The 18,498-nt window shown below is 48.1% G+C and overlaps 1 protein-coding gene and 1 long non-coding RNA gene across 2 annotated transcripts; both read right to left on the bottom strand.

The window, feature by feature from the left end:
- Positions 1-1,554: 1,554 nt before the first annotated feature.
- Positions 1,555-10,287, bottom strand: LOC143838856 (uncharacterized). The gene is made up of 8 exons (XM_077340767.1): positions 10,259-10,287; positions 9,291-9,362; positions 8,206-8,289; positions 6,591-6,686; positions 5,433-5,564; positions 2,907-3,002; positions 1,930-2,076; positions 1,555-1,764 (listed from the first exon to the last, which is right to left on the bottom strand). Exons 3-8 carry the CDS (start codon positions 8,215-8,217, stop codon positions 1,555-1,557), a joined length of 693 nt encoding a protein of 230 aa, XP_077196882.1. The 5' UTR covers positions 8,218-8,289; positions 9,291-9,362; positions 10,259-10,287.
- An 838-nt stretch (positions 10,288-11,125) lies between these two features.
- Positions 11,126-15,321, bottom strand: LOC143839000 (uncharacterized). Its single transcript, XR_013231512.1, has 5 exons — positions 15,237-15,321; positions 14,472-14,522; positions 12,506-12,574; positions 11,859-11,945; positions 11,126-11,165 (listed from the first exon to the last, which is right to left on the bottom strand). It is a non-coding gene; the product is annotated as an uncharacterized LOC143839000 (long non-coding RNA).
- Between the last annotated feature and the right edge of the window lie 3,177 nt (positions 15,322-18,498).

The following is an 18,498-nucleotide window of genomic DNA, read 5'->3' as shown; positions in this document are numbered from 1 at the left end:
GCACCCCCTGTGGCTGAGCCCAAGGATGGCCCTGGAGACCCTCTCTTGGAAGCCGGGGACCCTTCAGGACGAGGGCATGGCCTTAAACTCAACGATTCACAACCAGATGTCCCTGCCAAGGTGAGTGGGGTCGTGGCTGCCTGTGCGGTCTGGCTGCCCTTCCTCTCCTCCACTCCTCCTCCACATGCAGCCAGCCGGGTGACCATGGGCTAGTCACAGAGAGAACTGTTCTCACAGAGAAAGCATGGGGATGGAAACCTTGGTAATGGGGGCTTCTTGAATGTGGCACAAAACTTTAGACTATACAAACAACTGGAAAGGGGAGAGAATCCTTGGTGGGAAACAGGGGGCAACTCTAAGCCATCTTTGTGTTAAGATTGAGAGCGGTGTCCTCTGATCTGGAGAGCTGGGCTTGATTCTTCAGTCCTCTTACACATGCAGCCAGCTGGGTGTCCTTGGCCTACTCACAGTGCTGTCAGAGATGTTCTCACAGGGCTCTCTCACCCCCACCTACCTCACAGGGCTTTTGTTTTGGGGAGAGGATGGGAAGGGGATGGCAAGCTCCCAGCAGTCTGTGGAAATGTCAGTCCTAGTTCGGCCCTTATAATTGGCTTGAACAGATGAGGTGACATTCAGGGGAAAACACTGCCTAGTAGTATCCCTTCGACCCAAATAGCCATCCATTATAGATGCTGTTTCCCTTTGAACCTGGGTCTACCTGTTGTCCTTGGTTTCTTTCTCTAAGGAATGGGGGATCTTTCGAGGTGTTACTCACATCCACATGTTGGCTGCTTGGCCCTGCAGTGTCCTCCGATAGTGGAGTCCTTCCATCTGATTCTAATATGGGCCTGGGTGGATCGGGACACAGCTGATCAATCTGTGAAAGAAAGTTTCCACTTGTGGTTGGGAACTGAGTCTTTGGATTACTCCAAACACAAATTCAACCCGTCTGTTCCCAATCCTCCCCCTAGCTTTCAAAGGAACGTAATAATTTCAGAAGATCTACTTGTGTGAAATGGGGGATCTTTTGAGGTGATACTCACATCCACATGTTGGCTGCTTGGCCGTGCAGTGTCCTCCGATGGTGGAGTCCTTCCATCTGATTCTAACATGGGCCTGGGTGGATCGGGACACAGCTGATCAATCTGTGAAAGAAAGTTTCCACTTGTAGTTGGGAACGGAGTCTTTGGACTCCTCCAAACACAAATTCAACCCGTCTGTTCCCAATCCTTCCCCTGGCTTTCAAAGGAACGTAATAATTTCAGAAGATCTACTTGTGAGAAATGGGGGATCTTTTGAGGTGTTACTCACATCCACATGTTGGCTGCTTGGCCCTGCAGTGTCCCCCGATGGTGATGGAGTCCCATAATTTTCTTCTAATGTCGGCCTTGCTGGATCGGGAGTTGTTTCATTTCCTGCAAATCTGGGCATTTCAGGCTCCTGCCACAGCTGATCAATCTGTGAAGGAAAGTTTCCACTTGTGGTTGGGAACGGAGTCTTTGGACTACTCCAAACACAAATTCAACCCGTTGCTCCCATTTCTTCCCCTGGCTTTCAAAGGAACATAATAATTTCAGAAGATCTACTTGTGTGGAATGGGGGATCTTTCGAGGTGTCACCCACATCCACATGTTGGCTGCTCGGCCCTGGATCCTCCTCTGATGGAGTCCCATAATTTTCTTCTAATGTCGGCTCTGCTGGATCGGGAGTTGTTTCATTTCCTGCAGATCTGGGCATTTCAGGCTCCTGCCACAGCTGATCAATCTGTGAAGGAAAGTTTCCACTTGTGGTTGGGAACGGAGTCTTTGGACTACTCCAAACACAAATTCAACCCGTTGCTCCCAATTCTTCCCCCGGCTTTCAAAGGAACATAATAATTTCATAAGATCTACTTGTGTGGAATGGGGGATCTTTAAAGGTGTTACCCACATCCACATGTTGGCTGCTTGGCCCAGCAGTGTCCTCCAATGAAGATGGAGTCCCATAATTTTCATCTAATGTCGGCTCTGCTGGATCGGGAGTCCTTTCATTTTCTGCAGAACTGGGCATTTCAGACTCCTGCCACAGCTGATCAATCTGTGAAGGAAAGTTTCCACTTGTGGTCGCGAACGGAGTCTCTGGACTCTTGTCCAGAACTCTCTGATAGGCCCCCTTTCAAGTCTGAGACTAGGAGAAACCACAAAGCCCTTTTCTCCCAACAGTCAAGGGAGTATTCATCCCCGGGGGGGGGGGGCAGCAACCTCTGGCTCTCTGGATGTCCATGAAGTGCATGGCAGGGGCTCATGGTAATTGTAGTCCATAGACATGTGGAGAGCCTCAGCTTGGCCACCCCCTGCAGGATGCCGTTCCCTGACCTTCCTAGGAAGTCTCCCATCCGGGTCCTAATCAGGGCTGTGCTTCTGATGAGGTCAGGCTAGCCTGCCCCTCCAAGTCATGGTCTGGCCACGGTACTAAAAATACAACTTAGCTACTCAGAAAGCTCCCCCCTTTCCAGGTTATTCCCTGGTTATAGGGTTTTTTAAGTTAACCGTCATATTTATAAACTATCCTGTTTAAACTATTGCCATGATGAACTTCTAGCCTGACTGCATTGGACTGTCTAGTCCAGGGGTAGTCAAACTGCGGCCCTCCAGATGTCCATGGACTACAATTCCCAGGAGCCCCCTGCCATGGACATCTGGAGGGCCGCAGTTTGACTACCCCTGGTCTAGTCCTTCCAATTCCCAGCCCCTGGTCCCGACCCCCAGGTTGAGAACCACTGATTTAATCTATCTCCACACTACCTGACCCCAACCTCAGCCACCTCCCAGGTGTTAAGGGAAAAAGAGGCCGGATTGGCGGCTTCTGTAGGCTTTGACTCCTGCTTTTCATCTCTCTGCATCCAAAAGGAACTTTGTAGAGATTACCAATAAATCAGTTTCCCTGAGTCTTTTCAGGAGTTGCCGGCCCTCTTTCATCCTCTTTCGACGCTCCAACTTCTCTATTCTCTGTTGCTTCTGAATCTGAAAGAGTTATCATGGGTCAGGAATTAGAGTGTTCAGATCCTGACTTCTATACTTATTTGAAACAGTTTTATCCCTTTTTACCAGGGGCTTAAAAACTCCTGAGAAGTAGCCCTCCGGAAAGGTCCTGAAACCTTGGTCCTTGTATCTCTGCTTCCTAGAATGTGTAATGCTTCTTCAGTCACCCCACACCAAACCGCAGAGTGCTCTTAGTTCTTTTATTGTCTTCATGCATAGTTTGCATTTCTCACAGGGGCGCAAGGCAGATCTTGCATGTCCTCATTCAGCACTGGTGACCCATGTGCTTCAGTTGTTGCCATTGATAAATCTCAATTTTCTGGACCCTGGTTGTCCCCCTGGCCCCTTCTCCATCCCTTGCCCTGTTTTCTACGGATTGAAGTTGTGTCTCTTGGACGGCCTCGTGTGGTCATCCTCCCCAGTTCTTGTCATTCCTCAGACTGTCCTGGTCTGTGAATGGACACATCTTTCCCCTCCCCTGAATGAGTCTAAACGTGTTTACATGGAGACTGAGACACCAGGAGGTGCAGGCTGTGGTGAAATTCAATCTTCTCGCCTATTAAAACGTAGTGTAAGATAGTGATGTTGTTACAGGGGGAGCAAATGGTCACACTCTTGGTAGTGTTATTCCTTGTTTGGGATGACCTACACTGGCTTTCCCAAGAGTTTTGTAAGAGCTCCCCTGGCCCCTATATTCATACATGTGTTCATTCATGTTCCGTGCTATGTCAAGACTGGCCATTCAACCTGCTTCCCAGGGCTGTAAAGGGGTTGAAAATCAGGCACATGCCTCCGGCCTGATCGAAATCAGAGACCAAAACCACCCTCCTAACTCAACCCCTCCAAGACGGAGGTCCTGTGGCTGGGCGGAAGAGTCCAGGATCAGGAAGCATGCCTCCCATGCCTGAATGGTGTACAATTAACAACTACACCAGTGGTCAGGAACTTGGGGGTGACTTTTGATGCCTCCCTGTCTACGGAGGCTCAAGTCATGAAAGTAGCCCAGATGGCTTTTTTTCATCTTCGCCAGGCCCGGCTACTAGCGCCCTACCTGTCCTGGGAACACCTAGCCACTGTGATCCATGTAACGGTCATTTCCAGACTAGACTACTGTAACTCGCTCTGCGCAGGCCTACCCTTGACTCTGATCTGGAAGTTACAGCTGGTACAAAATGTGGCAGCTAGGGTCCTCACTAGGACACCTTGGAGGGCCCATATTCAGCTGGCACTCTGTCACCTCCATTGGTTACCAGTCTGTTTCCAGGTCAAGTTTAAGGTGTTGGTATTAATCTTTAAGGCCATATGCGGCTTGGGTCCTACTTACCTGCGGGACCGTTTGGTTGCTTATGCCCCTCACAGGGCTCTCCGCTCTGCGGGTATGAATCTACTGACTGTCCCGGGCCCCCGGGACGTTCGCCTGGCCTCGACCAGTGCCAAGGCCTTTTCGGTCCTGGCCCCAACCTGGTGGAATGAGCTCCCGGAGGAGCTAAGGGCCCTGTCGGAACTACCATCTTTCCGCAGGGCCTGTAAGACAGAGCTCTTCCGCCAGGCGTATGGTTGAGGCCAGGGCAGAGCCCGGGTTCCATCCAAGATCCCTAATCCATCGGCCAGTCTTTCTCTCCTCCCTCTCTTACAGAATTAACGTCCGACCTCTCTCTGAACAAGCGGGGAAAGTGGGAAAGAATAGAATGCCATCTTTTTATTGTAATAATGGGGTATTTATGGGATTGGATGTGATTTTACTTTGATTTTATATTTTATTGTGAACCGCTGTGAAACCTTTTGTCGAATGGCAGTATATAAATCCAACTATAAATAAATAAACAAATAAATAAATAAATAAATAAATAAGTGAGTAAATAAGTGAGTAAATAAGTGAGTAAGTAAGTGAGTAAGTAAATAAGTAAATAAGTAAGTAAGTAAGTAAATAAGTAAATAAGTAAGTAAATAAGTAAGTAAGTAAGTAAGTAAATAAGTAAGTAAATAAGTAAGTAAATAAGTAAGTAAGTAAATAAATAAATAAATAAATAAATAAGTAAGTAAATAAGTAAGTAAGTAAATAAATAAATAAATAAATAAATAAATAAATAAATAAGTAAGTAAGTAAGTAAGTAAATAAATAAGTAAATAAGTAAGTAAATAAGTAAGTAAGTAAGTAAGTAAGTAAATAAGTAAGTAAGTAAGTAAGTAAGTAAGTAAGTAAGTAAGTAAGTAAGTAAGTAAATAAATAAATAAATAAATAAATAAATAAATAAATAAATAAATAAATAAATGTCACAGAAAACAAGGTTCTGCTCCAAACACAAATTCAATCCGTCTGCTCCCAATTCTTCCCCTGGCTTTCAATGGGACGTAATAATTTCAGAAGATCTACTTGTGTGGAATGGGGGAACCTTTCGCGGTGCTACCCACATCCACAGGTTGGCTGCTTGGCCCTGGATTCTCCTCCGATGAAGATGGAATCCCATAATTTTCATCTAATGTCGGCTCTGCTGGATCTTCTGCAAAACTGGGCATTGCTGGCTCCTGCCACAGCTGATCAATCTGTGAAAGAAAGTTTCCACTTGTGGTCGGGAACGGAGTCTTTGGACTCTTGTTCCCTCAGTGTGACTCCTTCAATGACCAGCCTGTAGACCATTTCAGCTGTCTTGTAAAAGGCCGAATTCTGGAACTCTCAGCCCCTCGTGGTGATCTCACCCCATGAATATTTAGCATGTTTAAAAATGGAACATAAATAAGGTAACTCCCACTCATTTGGGAATCCCTCCCAGGGTCTCCTGAAACCTGTTTGAGAAACCTGCTCTCCTTCAGAGGGAGAGCCATCAAGTGGAGGCAGAAGGGTCTTCGGGGACTGGCCTGTCTATCCCTAGAACTCTCTGATAGAGAGAGGCCCCCTTTCAAGTCTGAGACTAGGAGAAACCACAAAGCCCTTTTCTCCCAACAATCAAGGCAGCATTCATCCCCGGGGGGTGGGGGCAGCAACCTCTGGCTCTCTGGATGTCCATGAAGTGCATGGCAGGGGCTCATGGTAATTGTAGTCCATAGACATGTGGAGAGCCTCAGCTTGGCCACCCCCTGTAGGATGCCGTTGCCTGCCTCTGTGCAGAGCCCCTGGCTTTCCTAGGAAGTCTCCCATCCGGGTCCTAATCAGGGCTGTGCTTCTGAGGTCAGATGAGGTCAGGCTAGCCTGCCCCTCCAAAACAGAGTCTGGTCACCCTACTAAAAAAAGCATCTTACCCACTCTGACAATTCCTACCTCTATAGTCCCAGGTTATAGGGTTTTTTAAGTTAACCATGGTCTTTATAAACTATCCTGTTTAAACTATTGCCATGATGAACTTCTAGCCTGATTGCATTGGACCGTCTAGTCCTTCCAATTCCCAGCCCCTGGTTCCGGCCCCCAGGTAGAGAACCACTGGTTTAATCTGTCTCCAAACTACCAGACCCCAAACTCAGCCACCCCCCCCCCCCCAGGTGTTAAGGGAAAAAGAGGCCGGATTGGCGGCTTCTGTAGGCTTTGATTCCTGCTTTTCCCCTCTCTGCGCCTAAAAGGAACTTTGTAGAAGTTACCAATAAATCAGTTTCCCTGAGTCTTTCCAGGAGTTGCTGGCCCTCTTTCATCCTCTTTTGACGCTCCAACATCACTATTCTGTATCGTTCCTGAATCTGAAAGAGTTATCATGGGTCAAGAATTAGAGTGTTCAGATCCTGACTTCTATACTTATTTGAAACAGTTTTATCCCTTTTTACCAGGGGCTTAAAAACTCCTGAGAAGTAGCCCTCAGGGAAGGTTCTGAAACCTTGGTCCTTGGATCTCTGCTTCCTAGAATGTGTAACGCTTCTTCCGTCACCCCACACCAAACCACAGAGTGCTCTTAGTTCTTTTATTGTCTTCATGCATAGTCTGCATTTCTCACAGGGATGCAAGGCGGATCTTGCAGGTCTTCTGTCGCTACTGGTGACCCATGCGCTTCAGTTGTTGCCATTGAGAAGTCTCCACGTTCTGGACCCTGGTTCCCCCCTGACCCCTTCTCCATCCCTTGCCCTGTTTTCTCCCCATTGAAAGAGTGTCTCTCTTAAGGCCTAGCTTGGTCATCCTCCCTGGTTCTTGCCATTCCTCAGACTGTCCTGGTCTCTGAATGGGCACGTCTTTCCTCTCCCCTAAATGAGTCTAAACATGTTGACATGGAGACTGAGGCACCAGGAGGTGCAGACAGTGCTGTTCTGAAAGTCAATCTGCTCTACTATTAAAACACATTGTAAGAAAATGATGTTGTTACAGGGGGAGCAGATGGTCACACTCTTGGTTGTGTTATTCCTTGTATGGGATGACCTCCACTGGCTTTCCCAAGAGTTTCTCAAGACCTACCTGTGCCCCTGTTTTCATACATGTGTTTATCCATGTTCCCTGCTGTGCCAAGATTGGCCATCCAACCTGTTTCCCGGGGTTATGAGGGTGTCAAAATCAGGCACATGCCTCTGTGCTAATCGAAATCAGAGACCAAAACTGGGGTGGGGGGGGAGACTTGCCTATTTGGGAATGACCACCCTCCTAAATATCACAGAAAACAAGGTTCTTCTCCAAACACAAATGCAACCCGTCTGCTCCCAATTCTTCCCCTGGTTTTTGAAGGAACGTAATAATTTCAGAAGGTCTACTTGTGTGGAAGCCTCATTCTTTTTGCGGAGATGCTCGTTCAATGCACTCCCTCTTTTGATCTCCGGTCCAAAGAAAGGCTTCTGGGAGAGGGAAACAAACACTCCAACTGGCTGCCACTTTCCACCATCAAAGGCAGACTGAGGCCATTTCTGCACACAAAGTATTATTTGGAGGATCACTGAATGGGAGTTTAAGGCTACCTATATTTTTTTGCACACAGAGTGTTTACATTTTGTACATGTTTCTACTAACTGGTGCTTTCCCATGTTCACTATTCTGTCAAGCCCGGGTATATTTGCCAAGGGCATCATTGAGCCCTAAAAGGAGGGATATCCCTGAGGGTCATATCTCAGTATGGATCCAAACCAGACCCCCATTAAAAGACCAATATCTAGACCATTCTGGAATCGTCACCCTTCTAAACATCCCTGAAAACGAGGTTGGACTACGGGAACGAATTCCACCCCACCCCTGCTGATTTTTCCTCCTGCTTTGAATGGAACGTAATGATTTTTGAAGACACACCTGGGCCAACATGGCGCTTCTTCTTTGGAAGTAGTTTTCCTTGGTCGTCTTCCGTTCTAGTTGTGGGATGCTCCTAGTCTTCTGCTAATGAGAAAAAGCATGGGCCATTCTAGATGTGGCTTTCCCAAGCATCCCACCCCAGCAGGAACAGGCCAGGGTGCCCTCAGCCAGGTTGGAACAGGGCTCTGTCTTCTAACCTGAGCAGTTTAATTTCTCCCGTGTTTTTGTGAACTACAACTGAACTCAAGAGGACTGATGAGCTGTTTGAGCAAAGAAGTCTCCTATGGCATAATGTGGATACTATGACACAGTTTACTGATTTGCCACTTATTTACCTTTTCTATATATCTGCATCCTCATGATTCCTGTTCCATTTTGTCAGAGGAACGATTCCTGCACATGAAAGCTCACGCCTGGAATAAATCTTTGTGGGTTTTAAAGGTGCTACAGGACTCAATTCTGCTTCTGCTTGAGACTAACAGGGCTACCCGCGTGAATCTATCTTTGTCGAGGAGAGAGGAAGGGAAGGAGATTGTAAGCGGCTTTGGGTCTCCTTCAGGGAGTGAAAGGGAGGTATAAAAACCAACCCTCTTCTTCATTCACATGGAATCTGAGGCTCCAGGCTGTGCAGATTGTGCTGTTTTGAGATTCATTCATTCTATGTGTGTCAGAGAGGTGAGTTGTTTGAGTGGCAGCAGATTTTCTCTCCCCTGGTTCTGTCCTTCTGAGTTTGGGATGACACCCACTGGCTCTCTCAAGACTTGTGGAAGAGCTACCCTTGCCACAATGTTCATTCACTCTTCTAACTGGTGCTTATCCATGTTTCCTGTTTTGTCCAGACTAGGCATCCAGTGTGTTTGCCAGGGCTGTCAGCGGGCCCCTGAAATCAGGCACATTTCTGAGTCCTGATCCAAATCAGGCCCCAGAACAAAGACTGGGTGGGTGGGATCCTGGCATTTTAGGAATGACCTGCTGCCAAAGTAGAACCAAAAATCAGTTTCTCCTGAGCACAAAAACTGAACCCCAATATTCTGACTCTTCTACCTCTTTTCTAAGAAAACTGATAATAATTTTAGAAGATCTACCTGTCCATAGATGTTGCTCTTTCTTTCATCCCCTGCATTTTTTCTTTCAGATTGTGGTGGAATACACACTTTCTGGTGCAGAGAGAAAAAATTCTTGATCACTCCAGGTATGGAACTCGCAAATACCAATTCCCATCATGAACATTTCAAGATGCCCTCAGCCATGTCAGGATATGGCTCTGTCTCCGAGCTCAGTATTGCCTTTTCTGCCCAGCAGCCATATTTCCTGTCTTGTCCAGACTAGGCATCTAGTGGGTTTGCCAGGGCTGTCAGCAGGCCCCTGAAATCAGGCACATTTCTGAGTCCTGATCCAAATCAGGCCCCAGAACAAAGACTGGGTGGGTGGGATCCTGGCATTTTAGGAATGACCTGCTGCCAAAGTAGAACCAAAAATCAGTTTCTCCTGAGCACAAAAACTGAACCCCAATATTCTGACTCTTCTACCTCTTTTCTAAGAAAACTGATAATAATTTTAGAAGATCTACCTGTCCATAGATGTTGCTCTTTCTTTCATCCCCTGCATTTTTTCTTTCAGATTGTGGTGGAATACACACTTTCTGGTGCAGAGAGAAAAAATTCTTGATCACTCCAGGTATGGAACTCGCAAATACCAATTCCCATCATGAACATTTCAAGATGCCCTCAGCCATGTCAGGATATGGCTCTGTCTCCGAGCTCAGTATTGCCTTTTCTGCCCAGCAGCCATATTTCCTGTCTTGTCCAGACTAGGCATCTAGTGGGTTTGCCAGGGCTGTCAGCAGGCCCCTGAAATCAGGCACATTTCTGAGTCCTGATCCAAATCAGGCCCCAGAATAACGACTGGCTGGGTGGGATCCTGGCATTTTTTGAATGGCCTGATGCTGAAGTAGAACCTAAAATGAGGTTCTCCTGAGCACAAATATTTAACCCCAATGTTGCTGACTCTTCCTCCTGTTTTCCAAGAAACATAAGAATAATTTTAGATCTACCTCTCTATAGATAGTATATCTTCTGTCATCCCCTGTTTTGTTTCTTTCATATTGTGGCGCAATCCACGGTTTCTGGTACAAAGAGAAAAAAATATTGGTCTCTCCAGGTATGGAACTCACAAACACCAATTCCCATCATGGACATTTCAAGGTGGCCTCAGCTGGGTCAGAACATGGATCTGCCTTCTAACTCTGCATTGTCTTTTCTGCCAGGAAGCCAGCCTCCAGCCCTGAAGACAGACAAACATCTTTCCCACACCAGATTTCTGGGAACCTTTAACTAGGGAAGGGCTGACCAGCCTACTGGCAGCCAGCCAGAACTGTGTGGTCTGCCTGTATTTTGAATCCTAGCAGTGGTCAGCAGTGGGAGGCCACAGCCAGGGAGGAACAAAGGGTCTCTTCCAAGCAGCCATTGACCTTTTAACACCCCCAGCCAGCACCAGGCTCAGCACCTCTTGGACTGTGCCTGATCTGTGAAAGAAGACTGCGACCCAACTAGGGGAGATGATTGGAAATTCCAAACCAGAGAGGTCAGAGAACCTGCAATACAGAGGGAAAAGGGCCTGAATCCCAGAATGTATAATGTTGATGTGGTGGAGGGTGGGCGGGAGGCAGATGTGACTGCCCCAGAAGCCCATGTGGGTTCTGCACTGTGCACAGCATAAAGGAAGCAGGCAGGACCGACACAGCCGGTAAGGCACTATGCACGTGAGTCCTGGTCCCACCTAAATGTCAGTGGAAACGAGGTTCTACTTGCACACAAATTCGACCCTACAACTGCTGATTCTTCCTCCTTTTTAGGAAATATCATAATATTAGAAAAACCTACCTTAGCAAAGAGGGCCTCCCTCCTTTCTAAAATGTCTGCCTGTATTGTCCTTCCAATTTTCGGAACAAACCAAGGGTTCTGGGACAAGGGAAAAAATGGTTGGCCACTCCAGACAGCCATACCCAGTCAACAATACATCAAGATCCCCTTAACTGGGTGGGAACGTGGATTTCTCATCCAATTCCGTATTGTCAGCTCCACTTCAGCAGCCATTCTTCCGCACAGAAGGCTGACGGAGACCTTGCTTAAGCCAGAGGTCTAGAGATTCCCAGCACTGGCCCCAATCCCTTCGTGTGGCTGACCCTGTCCTATAGGATGACTTATCTGATTACATCCCAGAAGAGCCTTGTGCTCAGCTAATACTAACAGGCTAGTGGTCCCTTTCCCCAGAGATATTTGGCTGGCCTCAACAAGAGCCAGAGTCTTTCTGGCCCCGTAGTTTTAATCCCTGACATTTCGGCAGTAACTGTGGCTGGCATCGTCAGAGGTAGGGCACATCAGGATGGGGATTTCTCTGTGGGAACAGTGAGAAAACATCAAAGACCAAACCTGCCAGGCCACGGCCACAGAGCCTGGAAAACCCACAATACCCAGATGACTCTGAGCATGAAAACCTTTGACAATTTCTCAAGGTTATTTCTACAGTATCTCTAACCAATCGCCAACAACTATTTGGGGCTGGAGGAAAACAATTCCTGGCCTTGAGACATTTGTACATGGCTATTCATGCAAGTTGGGTCTCTGTATCAAGAGGAAATTCAGAAATATTACCACTGATTTGAATTCTTTAAGTTTTTCCTGAATTCGCTGGCCCCGCCTTCTTTTATCTTCAGCTGGTGTAACCTCCTTTGGGAGATTCTGAAAGATTATACATGGGATCAGTTACATAAGTGCTCGGACCTTGTCTTTTAGACCTATTTATAACAGGAGTAGAACTGTTTGGTTCTATCCATGAAAATCCTGAGAAGGGGAAATATTAAGGGAAATTCTGAGACGTTGTTTCCTGGGCATCAGGAGGGAAAGGGCCTTCACAGACTCCAGAGTGTCTAGGGTGGGGTTGACCCACATGAGTGGCTCTGAGCCACTAGGTATGGGGAGAGAACTAAATCTGAGGAAGTCAGTTCTTGAGAATTTGTAGCAGGATGTCAGAATGTTCCCCTGAACATTGAGAAATGCTCTAGGGCTGCCTATTGACTGGGATGGAGGCCATGGTCGCATGATACTTTGTATGGGCCAGGTGTGCCTCCAATATCTATTCACGTATGTTGATGTTTAATTGTCTTTGTCAACCTAAGTCTCCAGTCATTCTATCCTTCGTTCTACATACCAAACAACTTCTGATTTCCTAAAGTCATGTTAGGAAGGACCAACTGTGTCAGAAATATTTCCAGAGGCAATAAGAAGTCTGGAAGAAGTACCTGTTGACACCCGGTGTCACTGAAGGTTGGAGGTGGTCCATCAGCAACTCTGCAGTCCATGTCTGGGACCTGTTTGCAAGGACAACATCAACAACAAAAGGTTTTGGCAACTCCAAGCATAGACCTTCCAACACCACATTGAGTTTCTGCCTAGTCAGACCATGAAGGGATCTGCTATTGGGCCTCATTGACTCTGCTGTTGGCAGCAGGACTCCAGAGCCCCAGGAAATGCTTTCCCAAGTCAGCTTTCTGAGATCCCTCAAGAGAAGCTCCAGGGACTGCCTTTTTGGGTGCGGAGCACGTGCTTGCACCACCCTTGAAGGATTTCGCTTCAGCTGAGTTCAAATGCAGCTCTCCAAACCTTTCCCTCTCTGGCTGAGTGAGTGGCAGAGAGCAGGAAGAGATCGTATTTTGAATTTGGCCAGATCCTTTATGGAACCAAAGAACTGGCCCAATAGGGGGAAAACGTCCCTGCTAATACCTTTCTTGATGCCCCCTCAGGTGTTTTAGAAGGGGGGGGGCTTTTGTCCAGCAAACAAGGCCTCTGACTGGCCATTCAAGAACTGATCAACGGAGTATATTTAAGAATGTCACTTTGGCAACAGCTGCCAGCACAGCATAAGGACCCTCACTGGGTGACTGATGGTAAGCTATTTATTTATTCCTTCATTTATTTTTGTTCATATGTTTTGACTACCATCCCCGCCTCCGCTGGCTCGTGGTGGTTTACAATAAAATTTTGAAACTCCACATAAAATATGCAGTACAATATGAAAAACTACTGGTGGCAAAGAAACTCCAATCTATAAACGTCCCTCCTCAAACCCATCCGTAGCCTGCAATAGCACCCCCTAGGGAGAGCATCTTCTGGTGATGTCAGGCCCATGGGGCTCTGCCTTCCAGGCCCTGTGGAACTGTGATAGGGCCCTCAGCTGTTCCAGGTGTTCATTCCACCAGGTTGGGGCCAGGACTAAAAGGGCCCTGGCCCTGGTCGAAGCCAGACGTACCGACCGGGGACAACCAACCGATTCAAACTTGGACAGCAAAAAGCCCTGCATGGGGTGTAAGGAGACAGAAATGTGGGGTCCTGGTCATAGATGACCTTAAAGGTGAGAACCGAAACCTTAAAACTGATCCGGAAGCTAACTAGCAACCAATGCAGCTGCCTCAGGACAGGCTGGATGTGGGTCCTCCAGAATGACCCCGTGAGGACCCTAGCGGCCGCGTTTTTAACCCATTGCAATTTCTGGGTCAGAGACAAGGGTAGGCCCATATAGAGCAAATTGCAGAAGTCTAATTTGGAAGTGCCCACTGCGTGGATCACTGTGCCCAAGTATTCTGGAGACAGGTTGGCACTAGTATCCTCGCCTGATGCAGGTGGTAAAAGACCAATTGTCCTGCCCTTGTGATCTGAGACTCCATAGATGGGGAAGCATCAACGATCACTCTCGAATTCCTGGCAGTAGGTGCAGCGATAAGCTTTACCCCATCTAGGGAGGGAAGGCATGCTTCCTGAACCTGCCCCCTTCTGCCCAGTCACAGGGCCTCCATCTTGGAGGGGTTGAGTTTCAGGCAACTCTGCCTGAGCCACCCAGACTGCCTTTTTGTGCTGGCTCCTATGGCAGCCATTTTTGGCAGCCATGTTTTAGCTCCACCAACCATACTGCATCAGAGGGACCAGAGGGCCCCCCAAACTCAAAACTATTGGGCATTCCTGGTTTAGAAGGTTGGAGTGGGATCTAGTGGACCTTGACGGAACAATCCCCACTCTATGAAGCTGGTGTGCATCTTTTGTCCATTCAGTCTCACCAGGATCATAAACTCAGGAAGTGAAAACTACACACTCCATCTTGAGCTCTTCTGACATCCAGCAGGACTTAAAAGTGCACCCAATGGGGTTGCCTCAAAGTACTTCTCTAATTTACTCTTCTACAGCTCCACCTCCCCTTCCTGCCTTTCCCCTTACCTCCGAGGGCTGAATCGTTTCCTCCTTCTCGGTCTCCTCAGGGAACAGATTCTGTGGGAAAGGAGAAGAGAAGGAGCAAGAGGGACAGAGGAGTCCAGGTGATCGTAGAGTTGCCAGCTTTGGGTTGGGAAATGCCTGGAGACTTTGGGGGTGGAGCTGGGCAAGGGTGGGATTTGGAGTGGGGAGGGACCTCAGGGGAGTAGAACTCCATGCCCTTCAAAGTAGCCATATTGTTGTTGTTGTTGTTGTAGGAAATAGGCAGTCCCCCAGGTATTTGGGTCCCAGAACGTGAAGGGCTTTTTCTCCAGGGGAACTGATCTCTGTCAGCTGGAGATGAGCTACAATTCCAAGGGATTCCCAGGTCCCACCTGGGGACGGGCATCCCAACATGATCAGGTAAGCCGAATCCAGCAGCATACCAAAAATGCCTTCTGATTAACCCCAGGTTACAACCCAACTCCCTAATTCTAAAAGAGTTCTGCAGGGCCTGCAAAATGGAGCTCCTCCACCAGCCATTTGGTTGAGGTCGACCGAAACGAAATAATGCCTGCTGGGCTCCGAACCTCCCCGCCTTTAACCCATGCGACGGATCAGAACAACCATGGGCCTAGTAGATGGTTCACTAGGTTGAATGTTATTTTCTCTGTTTATGGTTGTTATTACTGTTACCTTTCGTTCCTTATAATCAGTGAGTTGGAGGTACGTTCTACATGAACTGCCCTGAGCCTAAGGATAGGGCAATATACAAATGTGATAAGTAAATACCTCACACAAAGCCTCCTTCCACTGGGCGGAGTCCTCTGATGGCGTCTCCGGGCACTCATCGGGGTTTTGGGCCTCCTGTGCCGGTGTGGACTGTAGGAAGGCAAGTGAGAGAACATCCCTTGTCCAGAGGTAGAAAGGATTTTGGAGGCTTTTGCTCTTCTCCTTTGGGGCCATCTTCAGATTTGATAAGGATGTTTTCCATCCTTTCACGCAAAGCATTGATGTCTATGTCAAAACATCGGGTGGGAGAGCTCTCTGACACCCCCCTCAAGAAGACCTCTCTCCAGATTAACAAAGGTGCCCTTGGGAGTCTGCAGGTCTTGATCTGGCTGTGAATCCACCCAAGGTGCTCTCATCTCTTCCGCTCTTTGGTAACTACAGTCTCACCAAGGCCAGGGGGTCCTTGTCCCCCCAAAGGAGCGAGTGGCCTCGACCAGGGCCAGGGCCTAGTGAACTCCACTCCTAGCAGAGAGGAGGGCCCTGACAGAGCTGGGCCTGTAAAACAATCCTATTCCATCAGGCATATGGTTGAGGCCAGGATGTATAGATGAACTTTCCCCGCCCCAACCCATCCCGGGCACCCCTCGCTAAATGTGATGCACAGCTCCCCTAGCCTGGTAACAGGGAGGACCAATCAATACATTAAGTAATTAATTAATGCACCTCTGGAAAGCCTCCTGTGCATTTATGGCCCCCTTGCAGAGGATTATCCTCACTCTGATTCCTGGATTCCCCCGTTAGCTGAAGAACCATGATGACCCCAATTCCTACTCATATCAAATCCTTTTTTATGGCTCATGAACTCACCGGCTCTTCAGCAGAAACCTGCCCAGGCTTTTGTTCCGGACCTGTGGAAAAGTTAGACCATACTGAACATCAAGTCCGTCACCACTTATCTCCTCCTCTGTCCTGATTGGCTCAAGAGGAGACGTCCTGATCTTTTGAACACGCTTCCTCCCTGCTTGCCTCCAGGACAGCAGTTGAACGACTGCAGACCTCACTGTAAATGAGGTCTCTTATCTCCTTTTTCTATGCACAGTTGTTTCTCTTCATAATAAGACCACTTTATTCCTTTAAGCAACCAGGGTCTGTGCTTCTCCTGCCTATTCAAACTCTTTCAAAAACAGCGATGGACAAGATTGAACCAAAGATCTTCACCATTCACAATCTCTGTGGAGAACCCTGTATGACCCCCCCACTCCCCCTCCCCCTGTCAAGATCTTGATGATTTGACTGGGCAAGAGGAAGACCCTCTAGATCACCACTGCAATCAAAAGATCATTCGTAGGATAGCCGAGGAAACTGGGATGGTCTGATGGGGGGATGAACAGGGTAGTCATCAGTGGGTCCCAAGAGAGAGATGAGCCCTTGCTTCTTGGACCTGCTCACACAAGTCCCCCTTGGCTCCTCCACTCAGCGGATGGTCCTTCCTCCTATAACTTCAGACCTACTTACCCGTCACCTCTTCAGTTTGGCACGATATTATGGTCTTCACCACTCGGATGGCGAAAAAGATTACACTGATGAAGCCAATAAGGCCAATCCACAGTAATTCCTGTTTGGATAGGAAACATGAAGAAGACGGAACTGTGACTCAAACCAAATCAAAGTCACCTGCAGGAAGTCCCTGTCCATTGCCTCGACCCCATCAGCCCCCCAGACATTCCTGGCAGCTACTGACTGCCATTCCCTTCCTCAGGTCAGGAAACAGACCCCTAAACTCTTCAGTTCCTCACTGAACTCCATCACACTCCCTTCTGCTACTCTTATCTGCATGGAGACATTAGATGGGAAGCCCCAAATCTCAGTGGCTATAGCAGGCTATCTCAACCTTTTTACCTTTGAGAAAAACCTGGAACATTCTTTAGGTTTCTAGAAAGCCCAGAGGTGGTGCAATCATGCAGAATATGGCTGGGAAGCAGAACTTTGTCCATCCCCACCTGAGGCTTCTGCCTTTCCCACCCCCTCCAGGCCCATCACTGGCCATTTTGGGAGGAGGGGCAGGTCAACATGATCATAGGTTGTCATATCACAAAAATGCATGTTTGAATTAACTTCCAGCTACTCAGAAAACCCTTCCAGATCTGTCATGAGATCCTGGTTGAGAAAGCCTGGGCTCAACTGACCCTCTCCAGATGTCCATGAACTGTAAATCGCAGAAGCCCTTGCCAGTACTGGAATTGTAGTCCATGGACATGCCTGCTTTGTGCAGGGTTTTGGACTAGATGACCCTGGAGGCCCCTTCCAAGTCTCTGATTCTCTGGAGAGCCACATTCTGGCCATCCCTGGCTGAAACACTTGGACGGTATTGCAGAAAATGCCATCCTGAGTCTGCTCCGATTGGCTCTTGAGTCAGAGATCCAACAGTTTTGAGGACAAGAAGAGATGTTGGCTCCTGGTGGGTGGGTAGCAGATGACTGATGGCCAAGAGACAGTTTGGGGGTTGCTGGAGCTTGGTTAGATAGATCTGAATCACATCTTGCCACTTATCTCATGTTCTTCAGGCCCAGCTCAGGGCAGCAGCCCTCATGACAGCAGACTTCTACCTTCCCCCTGCCCCAGATTCCTCCCTGAAGAGGGTCCCACACCCAACCCAAGGCCAACTCCTCCTGCCCAAACTCTCCAGTTCCCACCAATCCTCCATCTCCTTCCAGAAGAGTGTCCTTTCTTACTTTCAAGATACATTTGGTACACAATATTTCCTTTCCCTCTTTTTCTCCATCCATCTTCAGTTTTGCTCCTGAACTCTTCAGCTACAGAGAGCCAAGTGAGCCCGAGGGCTGTTGGAAGCATCTTTTGCCTCCTCCGTTGCCACGGATGCCGGAACCCCGGGATAGTGACATCAGCAGAGGGGGTTCCGTGGGCACCGGCTGCTCAGGGAGGCTGAGCTTGTGGACTGGGCAGGGAGGGGGCTGGAAAGTGGGGCAAGAAAGCAGGGGCTGAGCTGCCTTCCCTCGTGCCCATCCGAGGAATTTGTGCCTCTTAGAGCAGGGGTCTCCAGCCCTTGGGAGCCTGCAGGATGCTTGCGATTCCTGACCCAATCTGGTGGGTGCAGCCATAAAATGGAGAAAAAGCCAGACAGACACAGCCAATCACATCACCAGTGGCCAATCAGAAGCCTTGTGGGGCATAACGCCTACTTGGTCCTGCCCAATTTCTGGCAATGCATGATGGGTGGCAGGAAAGGTGGGGGCACCATGTTATAGACCATATGGACTATTTCCTTTGTGTCTTCAGTTTTGGAAAGCAGTGATATTTCAGC

The sequence above is a fragment of the Paroedura picta genome, chromosome 5 (genome assembly GCF_049243985.1).
Source record: "Paroedura picta isolate Pp20150507F chromosome 5, Ppicta_v3.0, whole genome shotgun sequence".
Lineage (NCBI taxonomy): Eukaryota > Metazoa > Chordata > Lepidosauria > Squamata > Gekkonidae > Paroedura > Paroedura picta.
This window is presented reverse-complemented; position numbering and strand designations above follow the sequence as displayed.